General features: G+C 50.7%; 2 protein-coding genes across 6 annotated transcripts; one reads left to right on the top strand and one right to left on the bottom strand.

Annotated features, from left to right (window-relative positions):
• Positions 1–12: 12 nt before the first annotated feature.
• IFT20 (intraflagellar transport 20) lies at positions 13–6,931 on the bottom strand. Of its 4 annotated transcripts, none has more exons than XM_046676238.1 (6): positions 6,795–6,931; positions 3,166–3,402; positions 2,879–3,007; positions 1,623–1,708; positions 877–980; positions 13–414 (listed from the first exon to the last, which is right to left on the bottom strand). In XM_046676238.1, exons 2-6 carry the CDS (start codon positions 3,287–3,289, stop codon positions 333–335), a joined length of 525 nt encoding a protein of 174 aa, XP_046532194.1. In that variant the 5' UTR covers positions 3,290–3,402; positions 6,795–6,931; the 3' UTR covers positions 13–332. The 4 variants fall into 4 exon arrangements, with proteins under 4 accessions (XP_046532194.1, XP_046532195.1, XP_046532197.1 ...); XM_046676239.1 differs by having other exon boundaries at positions 3,166–3,344; positions 6,795–6,888; XM_046676241.1 differs by having other exon boundaries at positions 3,166–3,201; positions 6,795–6,872.
• A 232-nt stretch (positions 6,932–7,163) lies between these two features.
• Positions 7,164–16,960, top strand: TNFAIP1 (TNF alpha induced protein 1). Of its 2 annotated transcripts, none has more exons than XM_046674323.1 (7): positions 7,164–7,313; positions 10,017–10,334; positions 10,948–11,117; positions 11,555–11,644; positions 11,725–11,777; positions 12,526–12,721; positions 14,224–16,960. In XM_046674323.1, exons 2-7 carry the CDS (start codon positions 10,130–10,132, stop codon positions 14,458–14,460), a joined length of 951 nt encoding a protein of 316 aa, XP_046530279.1. In that variant the 5' UTR covers positions 7,164–7,313; positions 10,017–10,129; the 3' UTR covers positions 14,461–16,960. The 2 variants fall into 2 exon arrangements, with proteins under 2 accessions (XP_046530279.1, XP_046530280.1); XM_046674324.1 differs by lacking the exon at positions 7,164–7,313 and adding an exon at positions 7,320–7,465.
• The last annotated feature ends 120 nt before the right edge of the window (positions 16,961–17,080 follow it).

The raw sequence follows: 17,080 nt of genomic DNA, 5'->3' as shown, positions 1-17,080 counted from the left end.
AGGATCAAGCCATTTGAAAACAATAATTTATTGCTTTTCCTTCCAAAGCTTTGTGAATTTACAAAAAAAGGATCAAAGTTTACAGACTGCTCAGTTCAGACTGAGAATGCAAGAGGTGAGAACCTGGACCACCATGGCCACTGGGTGTTTGCCAGGAGGTGCGCACTAATATCTGAAACACGCCCCCGCAGGTTGGTTTTCTTGCCTTCAGAGATGCTGTGTTCCTTACACACCGTCTCACAACTTGGGTCATTAGTCAAGTCACTGGAATGGTACAGAGGTTTTTTGGTGTTTTGGGGTTTTTTTTGCCCTTCTGCTATAAAATGAAATTTTCATTTCTGAAAAATAAATTGGTCAATAAATTCATTTTGTTCTGCTTCTACTTTACACAAAGCTTCATATTCAACCCGATACCTGAAAAACAAAATTGTTACAAGCCCTAAAAATGGATGAAATAAACCATGGACTTAATTCTTCTAGAGAAGAATATAGGTGATTTAAATGATTGATTTGAAGAAATGGTGAGTTCAGAATGAAGTTAGCGAGGGCAAGACAGAAAACAGTAAAAGGGGAAGCCCTAACTAGGGCCACCCAGAAGTCTCCAGCCCTGAGAGTCTGTCCTTTCAGAGAGCCAGCCAACCTTGAGGACACTCCCTGAGCTTTCATGCTCTCAAACTACTAGAGGTTGTCTGATATGAACCAAATTTCCATTTCCTTCCCATCAAATGTAACTTAATTTTTAAAATCTTCAAATCACAATGATAAGTGAAACACTTCCTGGGAGAAACGATGAATAAGGACAAAAGGTGACGGTTCAAGAAGGAAAAATAGAATTGCGGTTGAGTAAAGAACTTGCTTTGCATCATAACTTCTTACCTTTCAAGCTGCATTTTCTTTTCTGCTATTAGTGCTTGGAGTTGCTGCTGCTGGGCTTCTCTCTGCTTTGCTATAGATTTGAGCAAGTTCCGAGCACCAATGGCCTAGAAAAATGGTATTGCCAAAGAAGGTCACAGCTCCATGAAAGCCGTCTTCAGCATTGAGTCCTCACCCGGGGACGGGCCACTTGGGGCTATCTCAGTGTCTAGTGGGGAAGAGATGGTCAAGCCCCAGAGCTTTGGGAGGAAGTCAGAAGGAGGAGTAGCCTCACGATCCCAAAGTGCCTGATGAGGAGACCAAAGCTCTGAGGCAGATCTAGGAGCATCCCCAAAGTCTGGCACACGGGGGTTCACTGGCCCATTTGGTGGCCATGTAGCCTGTGTCCTTTGCCAAGTCATCTGCACGCCTCCATTTCTTCATTTATAAAGGAGGATAAAACCACCTATCTCAGTGATGATGTGAATTTTAAAGGAGAGAATGACAAAGTGGACTGGCATATAAGTGTTTATTAGATTAACTGGACCAGAATTTATTTTTCTTATTGAAGTATAATTGACAAACAACATTATATTAGTTTCAGGTGTACAACAATGATTCTATATTTGTATAGGAATTGTTATTTAAAATCTTGTTTTAATTAAAAGAATCCCCCCACCCTCGGCCAAAAAAAAAAAGGGCAGAAGGATGAGAGGCTAGTAAACCAGGGTCCCAAGCCAAGATTGAGATAAAAGACATGCTGATCTTACCTTCATCTTCTCATTTTCTGCTTCTTTTGCAAGTTGGTCAACAAGCTCAATTAAACCACCAACTATTTTCTGAAACTGGCCAATTTCTTTTGGGGAAAGAACAAAAAACAAAATGTTTTATTTTCTCAGCATCATCACTGTCTCTCAGCGTTCCCTTGCAGTGAGAGGGCAGGGCTAACTGCCCCTTCTAACTTCTGTCAAAACAGGTTGGTGCCTGCTGGCCCCAAGTCTGCCACCCTTGGGCTGAACCTCGAGAAGGGTGTCCAGAGCTGGACTGAGGCATACTTGGACCCTGAGTCCCCACTGAGCCAGCCAGCTGCTGTTACCTCAGGCTAGGAAGGCTCCTGGTGGGTCCATCCTCTGGATGGACCCCATCCTGCTTTCCCAGGAGTAATAGGAAGCATAAAGGGCCATGTTTATGAAAGGCCTGCCTCAGGACATGAACGCTGCCTCTTGACGAGCCACAGAGAAGCCACTAGATTTCAGTTAATGCTGGGTGGGGGCTTTCCACCAGTGACCAGAACTAATAAAGAGCTCAAAGCATTTAAGTGCCTAATCTTCCATTCGCTTTTTTCAATGTCCTTGGGTGTAGTGGAACCCCACTTGACTAAGGCCCAGAGAGGTGGAACAACATGCACACAGCAATCAGAAAACTGACGACAACTCACGCTACCTTCTACCAGTCAAGCTCTCTCCAAAGCCCAGAGTCCCTCAGAAATCCCTGCTCTAGCAAGATCTGCACTGTACTCACTGCCCTGGGCTTGCTTGGCTGCTGGGACAGGAGGTGTCCTGAGTATCTCTAGCTAAAAAAAATGACTTCCTGGAGTCTGTTGAGCTGCTTCTAGAGGCTCCAGTTAACCAGCTTTCACTCCAAATAATGGCAAGTCTGCTACTGAGAACAATATTTCTCCCAAGAATCAAATCATGGGTGTGTAACTATTTCCCACCCCTAAGCCGTGGTTCTGCCCCCATAAAGTTTAAGGTTTCTGAGAGCAAAAAAATCAAAGATGGCATATCTAAAAAAGCACCGTCCTATCCCAATTCCAGTGTTTGTTTTGGTTGGTGTTCTGTGTGGGACTACATGAGGGCATAAGAAGAGGACAGGCAGACAAGCTGGGTGGCACATGGGAATTCATAAAGGCCAGGCTCAACCTCCAGGGAGCCAGCAGCTTCATTCTGCCAGGGCCAAGAGCTGCAGGTGGGGGTGGGGCACAGTTGGAATTGTGTGACACCATGTCTCCCCACGTGACACTCACTGTCCACAAAGTCCTTGCACTCTTCTTTGAGCTCTATGGTCTGTTGGGTAACCTCTGGGTCCAACACCCGCAACTTGTTCAGCTCATCAAAGTGCAGCCCTGCTTCGCCCAGGATGTCCTTGGCCATAGCTGAGAAGAAACCAGACCCAATCCCCAGTCACTTCCCAGCCACTCAAGAAAATGCCCGCTTCCAGCCCACCCCAAGTGCCGCCCCCAGACACCAATGCCAAAACCCAGATGTTCCAAAGGCTCCCCCTTCCCTTGGCCTCCGCCTCTCTGAGCCTCACCTGTTTCCCTTCTGGCTTCCCTAGAGAAGTTCTGCTCTGAAGGGTGATAGTGGCAGCCAGGAGGAGATGTGTCATAGGAGCAAGGGTCAGGAAAGAATAAAGTCCGGTTGCTTGTCACAGGCATCGCTCATTCAACACACATTTCTTGAGTGCCTACGACATGCCAACACCGCTAGATGCTGGGGGTACAAAGATGAGTGCAACATGGTGCCTGCCCTGGAGGAGCACACAGTGTAGCTGGAGGAAGACAGACATATAAACTGAAAAATTATACTGTGTTAAGTGCTTTTATAGAAATATCACTCAAGTGCTGGAGGAGAACAAAGCAGTTAACTTGGGGTGAGGCAGTGACATATAAACTAAGTTGTGAGCCATAAGCATATTTATGTATCTTCAGTTATGTACCCAAAAGGACATGAGAAAGCTTTTCAAATACAATACTGGAACAACACAAAAAGCAAGTAAAAGAGAAAATCTGAATGAATTAAAAATCAGAGTTAAAAAAAATAAGCCAGGAGTAAGAGTATTACCCACAATGTATGCCACAGGACACTGTACACTTGCCTGAACTGGGACCCAAAGTTGGGTCAGTCTCTTTCTGGCAGAAAACACAAAAAAGAATGAAGTATCAGCAAGAATATAGCAAGCAAAGAGACCAGGGAAAGGCATTCCCAGCAGGGAAACAGCATAAACAAGAGCTTGAAGTCACTGAAAGGGCCTATCCTGCCTAGAAGATGAAAGGACAGAGGACAGAGCTGGAAAGGTCGGTTGGAGCCAGATCAGAAAGACCCTGTGTGCCATGCTAAGCAGTGTGGGTTTTCTTCTGTAGGCATGAGAACCAGCAGAGTTATCTTCTCCCTTCCCAGGCCACCTTGCATTCCTGCTCCAAAGAATGCCTCAATTCTGGGAAGGAAACACTGAAAACTCACCCTCATTCTGGCTTAAAAAAAAAAATTCCAAAACCCTAGGTGTTCCAAAAGCTACCACCACCTGGCCCTGTGCCAGCCCTTCCCTTTCTCTTACATCTCCCAGCCTCACCTGTTTCCCTTCCAGCTTCCTCAGAGGAGTTCTGTTCTGAAAGGGGTGATTCTGGAAGCAACCCCCCAGAGCAGGTGTACCATACAAGCAATGGTTAAAGAATTAAATTCCACTGTTGCCAGAACTGGTTTTCAAGAGGATCAGAGATCCAGATTTATATGTGAAATCTTTCTTTTCTTTGGTGAGGAAGATTCCCTCTGTGCTAACATCCATTGCCAATCTTTTGTTTTTTTCGCTTAAGGAAGATTAGCCCTGAGCTAACATTTGTGCCAGTCTTCCCCTATTTTGTATGTGGGTTGCCGGCACAGCATGGCTTGACAAGTGATGTAGACCCACGCCCGGGATCCGAACCTGCAAACCCAGGCTGCCAAAGCAGAATGTGCCAGACTTAACCACTATGCTGTGGGTGCCACCTCTGAAATCTTTATTTGTTTGTTTATTTATTTATTTATTTATTTTTTGAGGAAGATCAGCCCTGAGCTAACTGCTGCCAATCCTCCTCTTTTTGCTGAGGAAGGCTGGCCCTGAGCTAACATCCGTGCCCATCTTCCTCTACTTTATATGTGGGACGCCTGCCACAGCATGGCTTGTCAAGCAGTGCCATGTCCACACCCGGGATCCGAACTGGTGAACCCTGGGCCACTGAAGTGGAACGTGCGCACTTAACCACTGTGCCACCAGGCTGACCACTGAAACCTTATTTTTAAAGTAAAGTATCTAATTCAAAAATTTAAGGAAAAAAACACATCTAACACTGTGTGGGCCATCTAATGCATGTCTACAGGCTGTCTGTGCACGAGTGTGGCCCAGAGCCTTTGGCCTCACTGGAATCCACTGAACTAAGTCGGCTAGCATCTTCCTTTTGAAACATTTTAATCATCCAGAGCTTTCTTATAATCAGGCTTTTAAAAAGATCTGTCTTGGGGTTGGCCTGGTGGCGTAGTGGTTAGGTTCGTGCACCCAGGGTTCGCAGGTTTGGACAGCCATGCTGTGACAGTGTCCCACGTGAAAAAGAGAGGATTGCCACAGATGTTAGCTCAGAGCCAACCTTCCTCAACCCCAAAAATAATTAATAAAATTAAAAGATCTGACTTCCTGCTTGATCTGTTATATTTACACGTAATAATAGTCTGAGCACTTAACACCTACCAGGTGATTACTCAGACCAACTGCTCTAGAAAGCTTCAATTAACCTTCAACTTGCACTCCCTCCCCTGAGAGCAGGCACTTATTCAGAAACATCTGCTGAGTCCCTACTCTGGTGAGAAGAGTAGTGAAGAAAATGCCTTAATGCTCTAGTTCCTGACTTCTGGACAGACGTGAACAATCACAAACTGTGATAACAGTATGAGGAAAAGCACACGGTGCTATGTAAAGCTGTAGCATGAGAACATAATTCATATGGGGGGTGCGTCAACAAAACCCTTCTGAAAAAGGCTGAGACCTAAAGGATGTCCAAGTTTGTCAAGGGGAAGTGGGGAGGAGGCATTCCAGGCAGAAGGAAAAGCATGTGTGAAGATCCTGAAGCTGTAAGAAATTTAATGCATTCCGCACACTGAAAAGCTAGTGTGGCTGAAACCCAGTAAGCAAAGGGGAGCGTGGAACAGGATGATGCTAGGTGGGCAGGCCGCAGCTGGATCACGGAGGCTCTGAAAGCCGCAGTAAGGAGCCTGGCTTCTATCCTAAGGGTAATGGGCAGCCAATGGATGCTCAACAGAGGGGCACGGTCAGAGTTGCCTTTTGGAGAGATCACTCTGACCCAGAATGGAGGGAACAAGTGGGTGTGGCTACACCTACCTTCTTCATCACTGTAACCCGAGCACCCAGCACGGTGCCTGCACATAAACGGCACTCAGTAAATGTTTGTGGAATGGCTGACCGTGAAAACGAAGGAGGCTATTACAGTAACCAAAGACTGGAGCTGAAGAAAAGCGTTCCGATGTGAGATGTTTTGTAAGTCGAGTTGATAGGACTTTATAAAGGATTGACTGAATGTAGGGCTTTGGAGATGAGAGAGAGAGAGTCAGGCAAGATTCCCACGTATCTGGATTGAGCCAACTCTACGGCTGGAGAGGACAGTTGAATGAGATGGGTAAGACCGGAGGAGGAGGGTAGGGTAACGGCTCACGGCCCACTATCAGATTCTCTCCCAACTCGCACCACACGCGCGCGTCTGAGCATCTGAGAAACACTGGGCACAAGGGGAGGACCGGGCTCCCTGAAGACGACAGCGTTGACACTCTCCCCGCCCCCGGGCTTTCCCAGACCCACGCCAGGCCATACCAGCAGGCTCCATCCATGGGGGTGGGGAGAGGGCACTGGGCGGAAAGTTAGGTAAACCCGGGCGATGGAACCGGCTTTACTATGTAAGCTCCTTGGATTTATCTGAGCCGCAGTGTCCACATAAGATCGTTGCGAGCATCGAAGCGTAAAGCTCCAAGCCCGAGCTAGGTGTGAAACCGCTCCCAAAGAGTCGGGCGGAATTCCCACGTTTCTGTCGGCCTGGGACCGCCTCTCCTCAGGGCGCGGGCCCGTCAGGTTCACCTCGCGCCGGGTCCGCCCGCGGCCCCGGCCCCGGAGTCACGGCCTACCTGCCCCCCCGGTACGCCGGCGCGCTGCGGCCCAGGCTGACGGCGGCGGGCAGCTCCCCTCTCCGGTCAGCGGCAGCCGGTACCTCGCCCGCCCGCCTCAGCCGCTGCCACGGCTACAGGATCTGTTTACCCATGATGTCACTGCCTGACACCGGAAGCACTTACGCCAGCCCAACCCGCAGAGCCTGCTGGAGAACAGAGGCCTAAGAGGAAGGAAGGCTGCCTACAAGACCCAGGGACCTTTGCGCCGGCAAGGCCGCCGGAAGTCGCTGTGCGCTCACCGCGGAGTACTCTCAGGGGTTCCTCCCTCCCCCGTGATTGGGTGCGGGGCGTCCCGGGCTTCATCGTCTCAGGCTCTCGGGTGGGCGGGGCGGGGCGGGGCCGCGGCTCGGGGTGGAGTTAGCGGGCGGAGGATGTGAGCTCACGCGCCGGGATTGCTGGCGGGCAGGCGGCCACAGACTGGGGGCGGCACGGCGTTGGCTTGCAACCCAGCTGCGAGGAGAGGCGCCCCCGGGGACGGTGAGAGTCGGGCCTGCCGATGCCCTAGGGGAAGAGATGGACGGGCCCCGGGCTGGAGCAAAGAGAGCTCCCTCCCCGCCTCCCCGCCTGGTCCAGGGGAAAAGGCGTGTGACGGCGTAGGGGAGATGGAGAGCTCAAATCCTTCCTTGGGGGTGGGTGTCAGACCCGATCGCGGTTTCTCGGTAGTGAGGAGGGGTACGGGCTGGGAAAGACTAAACTGCCCACAGAGGGTTAGGTCTCGCTAAATTTCCTCAGACTCTGGATGAAGCCTAAGATTTACTCCTAGGATTACTGCTAGATTCGCCATCTCTAGACAAGATCCACCCCACGCCCCCGCCATCCCCGTGTGTGGCGGATTTGTGGGTCCTTCCTCTTTCAGGACCCTACCTTATGCCACAGCCGTCGTTGTTTGCCCTTTATTCGGCTTGGCTTCTCTTTAGCTTCGCTGAGTGAGACACGGATACGCCCTTAGCCCCAGGCATCCCCAAAGATCCACACACAAAGTCCGGAAGGAAGAGCGGTGAGGTTATCAATGGAAACTTCATTCTCACTGGAATTACTTTCTAGGGCGTCACCTGCCACAGGATTCCTAGAACCCATTGGTCTGGGCGGAATCTGAGCTGACGTCATCCAAGGATTGAAAGCAATTGCTTTGTAGGAAAGGAATAGATTAGCTCTGGATTTGTCTTCCTCCGTTGGCAACCGCGTAAACTTTGAGCGCCTTTGCTTTGGCAGAATATGTTTGTGTGCTTTCTTTGATCCTGGAGAAATTGGGGCACAGAATACGTAGAGAACTTGCTAAAACCTGTTCAGGGGTGTGTTTGTTCCTTTGGGGTGGGTGGAGGAAGGTAAGGTGATGTACCGCTCAGTGTTGCTTACTGATTGGGTAATCTGCGGGTGAGGGCTCATCTCATCCAGACTCCCGTCTTGGAGGCAAATGAGAGTCTCCTGGACAAGCCTCCCTTACTCTCTTGCATCCTTACAATGCATTCTCTACACAGCAACCAGAGTCGTCTTTTCAAAATGTAAATAACTCAGATCATATCATTCCCCTGCTTAAAACCCTCAGATCGATTCCCAAACTCTTTAATGTAATGTGGCCCCTGCCTTCCCTGACTTTAAATCAGGCCAACAGCCCCCTTCTTTCTATGCACCAGCCATCTTGGCCTTATTTCTTTTCCTAAACTTTGTGTCTAACTGAGGAACTTTGCCCCTCTTCATCCATGTATCTGAAATGCTCTTTGAGACCTCAGCTGGAATGTCACCTTCCCAAAGAGGCTTTCTCTGGCCCCCTATCTAAATTAGTGCCTCTCCCTAGTCACTCTTATCTCTGTTTTACTATCTTTATTACATTTCTTGCTTTCTGGAATTGCCTGCATATTTATTTATTTTCTTGTTTGTTGTCTGTATCCTCCCACTAGAATGTAAGCTCCATGAGGCCATGACTTGTTCTCTTCTGTATCCCCGGTGCCTGGCACGTAGCAGTGGCACAATCTAAGCTAACTAAATAACTAAAAATATTTTTATTCTTGTTAACATCATGATGCTTCTTTGAACTTCTTGAAGGCAAGGACGTTATCTTTTCATCTCTCTATTCTTACTGCTTAACATAGTAGTCACTCAATTTTGTTTTATTGCTGAATGAATTAAATGAGCTAATATGTATTAAATGCCTAGAATAGTGCCTGGAACATAGTAAACATGCGAAGAAAGTTGGCTATTATTTTTTTCCTTCAGTGAATGAATTTTAATGATTCTTTAGAAAACCAAAACATGGAATCTAAATAATGAGAGGTGACCTGGCTTTGCCCTCCCTCCTATCAGTGTTTCACTTTCCAGATCACTTAACTGTTTTTAGATTTATCGTCTGGTTTTTTTCTAGCCCTTTCTCCCCATTCTTGTTGGGAGGGAAGAGAGGAAAAGATAGGGCTGGGCCCCTTCTCAGGAAAAAGAAGCAAAAATAGCCATCCTGTAGTTGTTCTGTCCTGGAAAATGGTGACAATTTCAGGAACTTGGGACAGGGCTGGTGCCAAGTAAAGGGGAAGGTCAGGAAACCCCGGCTGGAGGCAGAGTAACACCTGCCAGGAACACTGGCCGGCTCCCTCCAGCCTGGCTCGTTCCGTGCTCTCCTGAAGCTGCTTTTACTTGCCTTCCTGAAGCCAGACTCCGAGTGGTACTCAAAGTAAGCATTGGTGCAGGCTGCTTCCAGCCTGGAATCTTTAGAAAGGAAGTGCATCCTGTCCCTCGGGCTCCTGGGAAACTCCTGGGCTGGCTGGATTCCCAGTAGGTTTGGCTGGAGGTCTTGGATCCTGGGAACCTTGAGAAGCAAATAACTGGGATCTGACTGATGGATCCCCAGAGTAAGGACGTCTGCCCTGCCCAGGCTGTTCCTCAAGCTGTCTCTGACCAGCTCCAAGGGTTTGCTTGTCCTCCTTGCTACTCAGAGCTGAGCTGTGTCACAGGGAGCCTGGTGAGGTGACCTGCTCTGGGCTCTAGGAGACTGCGCTCCCAGACCTGATTCCTGGTTCCATAGATAACAGCAGGGATGTCTGCTGTAAGGCCTAGGGCCTTAGCCTCTGCCAGGGAATTGAGGGCTTATCAAAGAGAGAATGAGTAGATGGTCAGTGTTTCCCCTTCTGTCCCCTCCTGACTGAGGGCTCTCCTGTGCTGACTTCTGTCTTCTCTCCCATCTTCTGCTCACAGCACTGAGAGTATGAGGCTCTGGCCTCCACTGGCCACTCACTTGTGACCCTTCCACCACGGCGGAGCCTTCCAAGCCAACCTCCTGCCGTGTGGTGATCTACCTGCAGCGGGAGATGTCAGGGGATACCTGTCTGTGCCCAGCCTCAGGGGCCAAGCCCAAACTAAGCGGCTTCAAGGGAGGAGGCCTGGGCAACAAATACGTCCAGCTCAATGTGGGTGGTTCCCTGTACTACACCACCGTGCGGGCGCTCACCCGGCATGACACCATGCTCAAGGCCATGTTCAGTGGGCGCATGGAAGTGCTGACCGACAAAGAAGGTAAGGCATTGGGATTTGTGGGGAGCGGTGGGGAGGGAAAGAGGAGTTCTTGAGGAAGTGACTTCAGGGCAGGGCTTAAGGCTGGCAGATCTAGCATCTAGATTCGCTTTTTTGGTTCACTTGGTGCAGGACTCCTTCACCTGGAGTGCTTAGTAGAGCTTCAGAATCCTTTGAAATTGTACGTAGAATGTTGTGCGTTTACGCATTTTCCAGGGAGGAGATCCATACTTGTTTTATATTCACATAGGACTAGATTCTCATAAAAACCATTGCCTTAGCAACTGGGCTGTGGGCAGAAGGCAAGCAGGGCCTGGTGGGTTCTGTGTTGCCATGAGGTGGCCTGAGCACTCCTGAGCTCAGTGGGCCTCCACAGAGCCTGGAGGGCCTGTGTCTCCCACGCTGTGTGCCAGCTCTGGCTTCAGGGAGGAGGGGTGAAGATCAGCCATGGACCTAAGAGCTAGAGGTTCTGTTCCCATTTCTCTTACCCTGTGCCGTGGGCTCTGCGCTCATCTGCTCCATGCCACCGGCCACCAGGCTTGTCAGGTGGCTTTTGCCTGCTTCTGAGGTACCTGGAGGCAAACAGTAACCCTCTGGGGCCCCCCTGAATTCCCAGGCTGGATCCTCATAGACCGATGTGGAAAGCACTTTGGCACCATTTTGAATTACCTCCGAGATGACACCATCATCCTCCCACAAAACCGGCAAGAAATCAAGGAATTGATGGCTGAAGCGAAATATTACCTCATTCAGGGGCTGGTGAACATGTGCCAAACTGCCCTGCAGGTACGGAGGCAGAGTTGGGGCAGGTTGATGGGGTCGGGAGTTGGCCCCCTCCTTCAGGGACAAAGGTCCAATTCCTGGAAGGCTGTGTGACAGCTGTGGTTGATGAGTCCAAGCCTAGTTAGACACACCACAGGGGTTGCCCAGGCTGACCGAGCTTGCAGCCAGCCAGTTTGAAAGGTGACGAACTAGGCAGTCTGACTAGGCCCTGCTTCTAGTTTACATGCCTAGATAGCTGGATCTTAGGTTTTCTGGAAATGGGGGTCTGCTTGCCAGCTGGCAGTTTCTGTTGCCAGGGGCCTCCTGAACACTGTCTAATGCCTCCTCCACAAGTCAGGGGGTGGCCATGGCAGAGGGCCTCTGATGGCTCCTGGGGAAAGCCTGGCTAACTGGCAAGCAGAAGATCTCAAAAAAGATTCTCAGCTGTGTGTGTCACCCAGGACAAGAAGGACTCCTACCAGCCCGTGTGCAACATCCCCATCATCACATCCCTGAAGGAGGAGGAGAGGCTCATTGAAGCCTCCACCAAGGTACTGGGACTTGTGAGGGCTACATATGGGCAGGGGATGTCGGGACCGTGGCCTGGCCCTCACGCTCTCCTCCCTCACAGCCCGTGGTGAAGCTGCTGTACAATAGAAGCAACAACAAGTACTCCTACACCAGGTAGGGTGGGCGGCCTGGGGAGCAGGGTGCTGTGGTGCCTGGGAAAGGGCAGCAGACCCGAGGGAAGCCCCCTGCACTCCTGGCACGATTGGCGCGGGTCTGGGTCTCAGGAGGGAAGAACAGGAAGGAGAAGGGAAATCAGAGCAGAGGCATTTGGAACTTGGTGCAGGGCCTTGGCTGGGATAGAGACAAGATGGGCCATGTGTCATGTCAGGCCGCTTGCCAGGTGTTTTCCCAGCATTGTTTTCTGGGGTGGAGGAGGGACACTGGGAAGCCAGTGGGCTGGGACTCCTCCTAAGCCAGCCTTTGTACCTCACAGCTTGGCCGGTTTCCCCCTGCCACCCAGTGTCCTCTCCACAGGCCAGTTAGGTATATGCAGGAGACTGCAGGCTCAGAGTCCCAAACCCCCCTGGTGACTCCCTGAGGACAGACTCGTTGCCAGTGTCACCCCTACTGCAAGGAAGGAATCCCACTGAGACAGCTGCAAGCCTCTTCCTTCCAGGCCTGACGGGGGGCGATCTGCCTCCCTCAGTTCTCTCTGCTTTAACTTAAAACCAGCTCAGTTCCTTTTCCTCACTGGCCCCCAAACCCAAAAGGTGCTCCATGACCCTTTCTCTTCCTGTCCCCTCTGGGATCTTGACTGTCCCTCATTTCAGCAGGGGAGGGACAGGGAGGGAAGAACCCAGCTAGCACCCTCCCTTGTGCTGGAAGCTCATTCCCAGGCCTGCGGCCCTCGTGGGTTTTTCAGCAACTCTGACGACCACCTGCTGAAAAACATCGAGCTGTTTGACAAGCTCTCCCTGCGCTTCAACGGCCGCGTGCTCTTCATCAAGGACGTCATTGGCGATGAGATCTGCTGCTGGTCCTTCTACGGCCAGGGCCGTAAGCTGGCAGAGGTGTGCTGCACCTCCATTGTGTACGCCACGGAAAAGAAGCAGACCAAGGTGTGGAAGCCTTCCCTCTGCAGGGCCCACACCAGCCTGTCAGCACAGGGAGCGACAAGGGCATCCGTTTTGCTCTGTCTTTCCCATACTCATTGTGATGGTGTTGAGCAAGGACAACAGCCAAAGAAGGGATTCGGGAAATGTCATGGAACTGCTTGTTCCGGTCAGCTGAGCGGCAGGGGCTGGTGACCACCAGGGAACAGCCTGGGTCGGTGGGAAGGACAAGGTCTTTGGAGTTGGCCCAATTTGGGTTTGAATTCTGGTTTCACCATTTGCCCGTTTTCTGACTTTGGATAAGCCATTTAAACCATCTGGGCCTCAATTTCCTCATTTGCAAACATGGGAATGACAGTAGGAATTTAACAGAGCTATTATGAAAATAGCTAGTTCTTAGAAAATAGACAGTTCTTGAGAGCAGTGCCATGTCGTGGAAATAGCTGGTCAGCTCTCAGGCCCCTGCTGGTCGGGTGTGCCTGCTCAGTCAGCTTTGCCTCTGCAGTAACAACACGGTGTCGGGCACGTGTGGGGGACTGGAGAGGTGAGAGTTCACACAAACTCAGCCAACCCTGTTCCCCCGAGCTGCAAGCAGTCAGTGTCCTCCCTGAAAGGAGCCGCCCCCATGAGTGGTGTTACCCGCATGACAGGGCTTTGCTGGGATGGAAGAGCAGCTCATCTGGGGGAGGGTTGTGTGCGTGGCTCAAAGCAACTGAGCTTGTGTAGCACCTTCTCAGCCCCTAGACTACTGAAATGCCTCCAGCGGGGTGGGCTGGGGGTCTAAGGTCTAAGACAGCCTACAGGAGTGGCCCTGCTTCCTCCTGTCATTTCAGGGGTGGGGGCTCCCATGTACACATACCAGTGGAGTCAGGATTTGGGGGCAGGGCTCTGTAGGGCCTGGTTACACGGTGGAAGTGGCAGCAGCTCCTGTCACCTTCCTGAGTTCTTTCTCTTTCGTGAACTTTTGACTCCTCACACCACACCTGTGAGGCAGGGGTAGAGCCATTCTTCCCATTTGACAGATGGGGGAACAGAAGCCCAAGATGAAACAGCAAGTTAGGCTAGAATTCAGGTGCCTTAATGCCATCCCTTTCCGTCTTTCATGAAATGTTCACATCTCTCTGAGGTAGATGTTACCATGATTTTACACATGTGGAAACTGAGGCACAGCAAGGTTAAGCCTAAGGCCCCACAGCTAGTAAGTGGTGGAGCTGTATTTAGACCTAGGCCTGACCACAAAGCCAGGGTCCTAACCTCTACCATATTAGGCCATTGGCCTGGGATTGGGTGGGGCGTGGGAAGGGTGCTAGTCTTCTGCATCCTTATGTCCATAGAGTGCATCTCACACCTCCTTCAGAGAGAGACCTGCCCTCCCTCATGAGATAGAAAGCCATCTGTCTCGAGAGAGTTCAGGAAGCCTTCTGGAGCCAGCACAGGGCCAAGGGCCCTGACATGCTGCTCCCTCTCTGGGATGAAACCTCATTCAGTCCCCGTTCCCCTCACCCCAGGTGGAATTCCCAGAGGCCCGAATCTATGAGGAGACACTCAACGTCCTACTATACGAGACCCCCAGAGTCCCTGACAACTCCTTGTTGGAGGCCACAAGCCGTAGCCGCAGCCAGGCTTCCCCCAGTGAAGACGAGGAGACCTTTGAACTGCGGGACCGTGTCCGCCGCATCCATGTCAAGCGCTATAGCACTTACGATGACCGGCAGCTTGGCCACCAGTCTGCGCATCGTGACTGACGAGACCCTCAGGGATTCAGGGCGTGGGACACCCTGTCTCCCCTCCTGTGGAACCCCGCCCCATTGGCCAGCCCACGCTGCTGCTGTCTGGGTCTCTGCTCCAGCACCCAGAGGCATGACAGGCCCTGCCTGGGAGGTCCGAGGGCCTGAGCAGGGGAGGGGCCCCTCCCCTTGTCCCGCTCGCTCTCTGAGCACTTCAGGCTGACTGAGTCCTGGCCCCCTTGCTCAGTGTCTCCCTCCCTGCCTGACAGGGAGCCACTTCTGCCCCTAGGGTGAATGGACTGACCTGCCCACCTCCTGCTGAGAACATTCTCCTTGGCCCTTTGCTGAGTGCCCCTTTCCTATACTGAAGGGCTACTGTTAGGCCTCAGCTGAGGCCCATGGGGAATGGATTCGTTCTGTGGGGAGGGTGGCTTCTGGTGCTGAGGAGGCCCAGTTTCTTACAGAAGGTGGGGCTCCTTTTTTCCTAAGGTGTTCAAGCACAGGCTTGATGAGTTCGGTGTTTTAAAAATAGTCTAGGAAATGAATAGTTCTAAGTCTAATAATGAGGGAACTGAGTGTTTCTGCTACTCCTTCAGGGTGCCAAGACCCTGGGTAAAGCAGAACCCTTGGCCCTTCTCCATGCCTTTGGGATCTGTTTCTTTAAAGCACTTTGTACTTTTATTCAGGAGATTTTTACTCTGCCCTGACCCATGTCATCTTTTTCTGACCCTAATTGCCTCTTCCCTGCAGAATCAATCTGAGGGAGTGGATAGAAGCAGCAATAAAAGAAAAACTGATCAGCTTTGGCTTTGCCAGCCTGGCCAAGCAGCCAGCCCAGAGAGCGCTGAGGAGGCAAGGATGTGTGAGTTGGGACCTGTGGTCCTAATAACGCCCCTGTGAGAAAGGACATTTTACCCCAACATCTTGCAGTCACATAACTGATTCCTAGGGTCTATCACGATTCTATTTTTGATTCTCTTGCCCTCAGCTCCAAGGCATGCTGTCCTTACATTAAAGCCAAAGAGCCATCACAGGGGCTAGGAGCATGAGCCGCAGTGGGAAGGCTGTGAAGCCCATGGGCACTGCACTTTCATGGCCGTTAGCCGAGGACAGTGAGCGCAGAGCTCTGCATTCCTGGCAGCCCTGCATAGAGGTGGCACGTGCTTGGCAATACATTCCTACTCCCCCAATCCATCCTATCGGTTTTGTATCCTGGCTGGGGATGGTGGTTCTGGCCAGTGCTGAGTCTCTGAACACAGGATGATGTGAGCAGCCTAAGCCCCTTGAAAGGTTTCACTTCTTTCTTGTTGGGTAACTTGGCCATGGAGATACCAAGCACCAGCTCCTGGGTAAGGGTGCACATTCCTCTTCAGGGCTTTGGTTTTCATTACCTTTTGTTTGGCTTGGCCTTTGGGAAGCTGCTTATCTGAATTCTTTCCCAAAGGAATGCCAATAGGGCGGGAGCTGTTCAGCCAGCCAAACAAAGCAACATAGCCACACAGCAGTACACACTCATTCGGGAAGGGACATAGGTTATCGAGTTCATCTCTTGACTACTCTTACTCTATAGCTAAGTGGCTGCTCACAGCTGACCCCATAGAGCCTATGGGCAAATGCCAGGCCAGGGTTAGTAGACACTCACAAGGATCTGAAATGACATGATGGGGCAAGAGAAGTGTGACTCTAATAGGCATTTTATACTTGTCGCAGTCTTGAACATATAAAGGCTTTCAGGGTGAGGCGCCTTGGTGATCAGCTACAACAGTGCTTTCAGCCCTCACTGGAGTAACAAGATGAAGACAAATCTCTTTCTTTGGCCAGATTCCGGCTTGGGGTTTGTGGCTTCCCCACAGAGACTGGAATGCTTCTGCCTGAGGCCACTGGCAGGTTTCCTCAGCTGCTCTCCTGAAGCCCTTTAATATTCAAAAGTCCCAGCTCCCCAGTGAGGTGTTTTAATGTGTGTCCTTTGACCTCCCCAACCCCTGTAGCCTCTTTTTACCGCTTTGACATTTGGATCCTCAGCTATCTCAGTGGTGACTAGTCTTCCTGAGAAAGCACGATAGTCTGGGACTCTGGGCACTTAGCTCTTCTGAGTGAAAATATCTCCTTGGTCTTAAGAAAAATACTAACATTGAACTCATTGAAGTAATCTTAATCTTAGGTTCTTTGATCAGACTTTGTGGCGTAAGAGTTTGAGGAATTTTCTTTGAGTTTCCCAGCCCCATTCAGAAAGCAGCTCTTGGAGGTGTGAATTTTTCAACTCCAAGCAGCCCAGGGGAAAGTAAACAAAAAGTGTGGATGAAGGTCAAACCTTGTCAGTTTCTGAGAAAACTGCTCTTAACCACAAGTACCGTATTGGGTTTTATTCAATTTGTTATCTGACCAAGATCTGCCTGAAGGATGGCACAGGTCCTGACATGAGGGAACTTTTCCTTTATCATGTAACTGCAGTTCTTTGTTGCTCAGCATAGGTGATGGAGACAAACACTAATTCCTAATAAAATTGTGTTACACTGCAGTGGTGCAGAGCCGTGCTTACAGTGAGCACAGCTTGGTCAGCTTGCTGCTGTGGATGTAATTCTTGGATTTCTGTTCACCACCTGCCCTTGTGTTCTTGCTGGGTTTTAAGTCTGACTGC

Source organism: Equus quagga, chromosome 11 (genome assembly GCF_021613505.1).
Source record: "Equus quagga isolate Etosha38 chromosome 11, UCLA_HA_Equagga_1.0, whole genome shotgun sequence".
Lineage (NCBI taxonomy): Eukaryota > Metazoa > Chordata > Mammalia > Perissodactyla > Equidae > Equus > Equus quagga.
This window is presented reverse-complemented; position numbering and strand designations above follow the sequence as displayed.

What these genes read in the sequence shown, in the direction of transcription:
- IFT20 (XM_046676238.1), bottom strand. Translation starts at nt 3,289, where the DNA reads ATGCCTGTGACAAGCAACCGGACTTTATTCTTTCCTGACCCTTGCTCC. An exon ending in CAGAAAATGAGAAGATGAAG is followed by an intron (nt 981 to 1,622) that starts GTAAGATCAGCA and finishes CCATTTTTCTAG; the next exon opens with GCCATTGGTGCTCGGAACTT. An exon ending in AAGAAAATGCAGCTTGAAAG is followed by an intron (nt 415 to 876) that starts GTAAGAAGTTAT and finishes TTTGTTTTTCAG; the next exon opens with GTATCGGGTTGAATATGAAG.
- TNFAIP1 (XM_046674323.1), top strand. Translation starts at nt 10,130, where the DNA reads ATGTCAGGGGATACCTGTCTGTGCCCAGCCTCAGGGGCCAAGCCCAAA. An exon ending in TGTGCCAAACTGCCCTGCAG is followed by an intron (nt 11,118 to 11,554) that starts GTACGGAGGCAG and finishes TGTGTCACCCAG; the next exon opens with GACAAGAAGGACTCCTACCA. An exon ending in AACAAGTACTCCTACACCAG is followed by an intron (nt 11,778 to 12,525) that starts GTAGGGTGGGCG and finishes TGGGTTTTTCAG; the next exon opens with CAACTCTGACGACCACCTGC.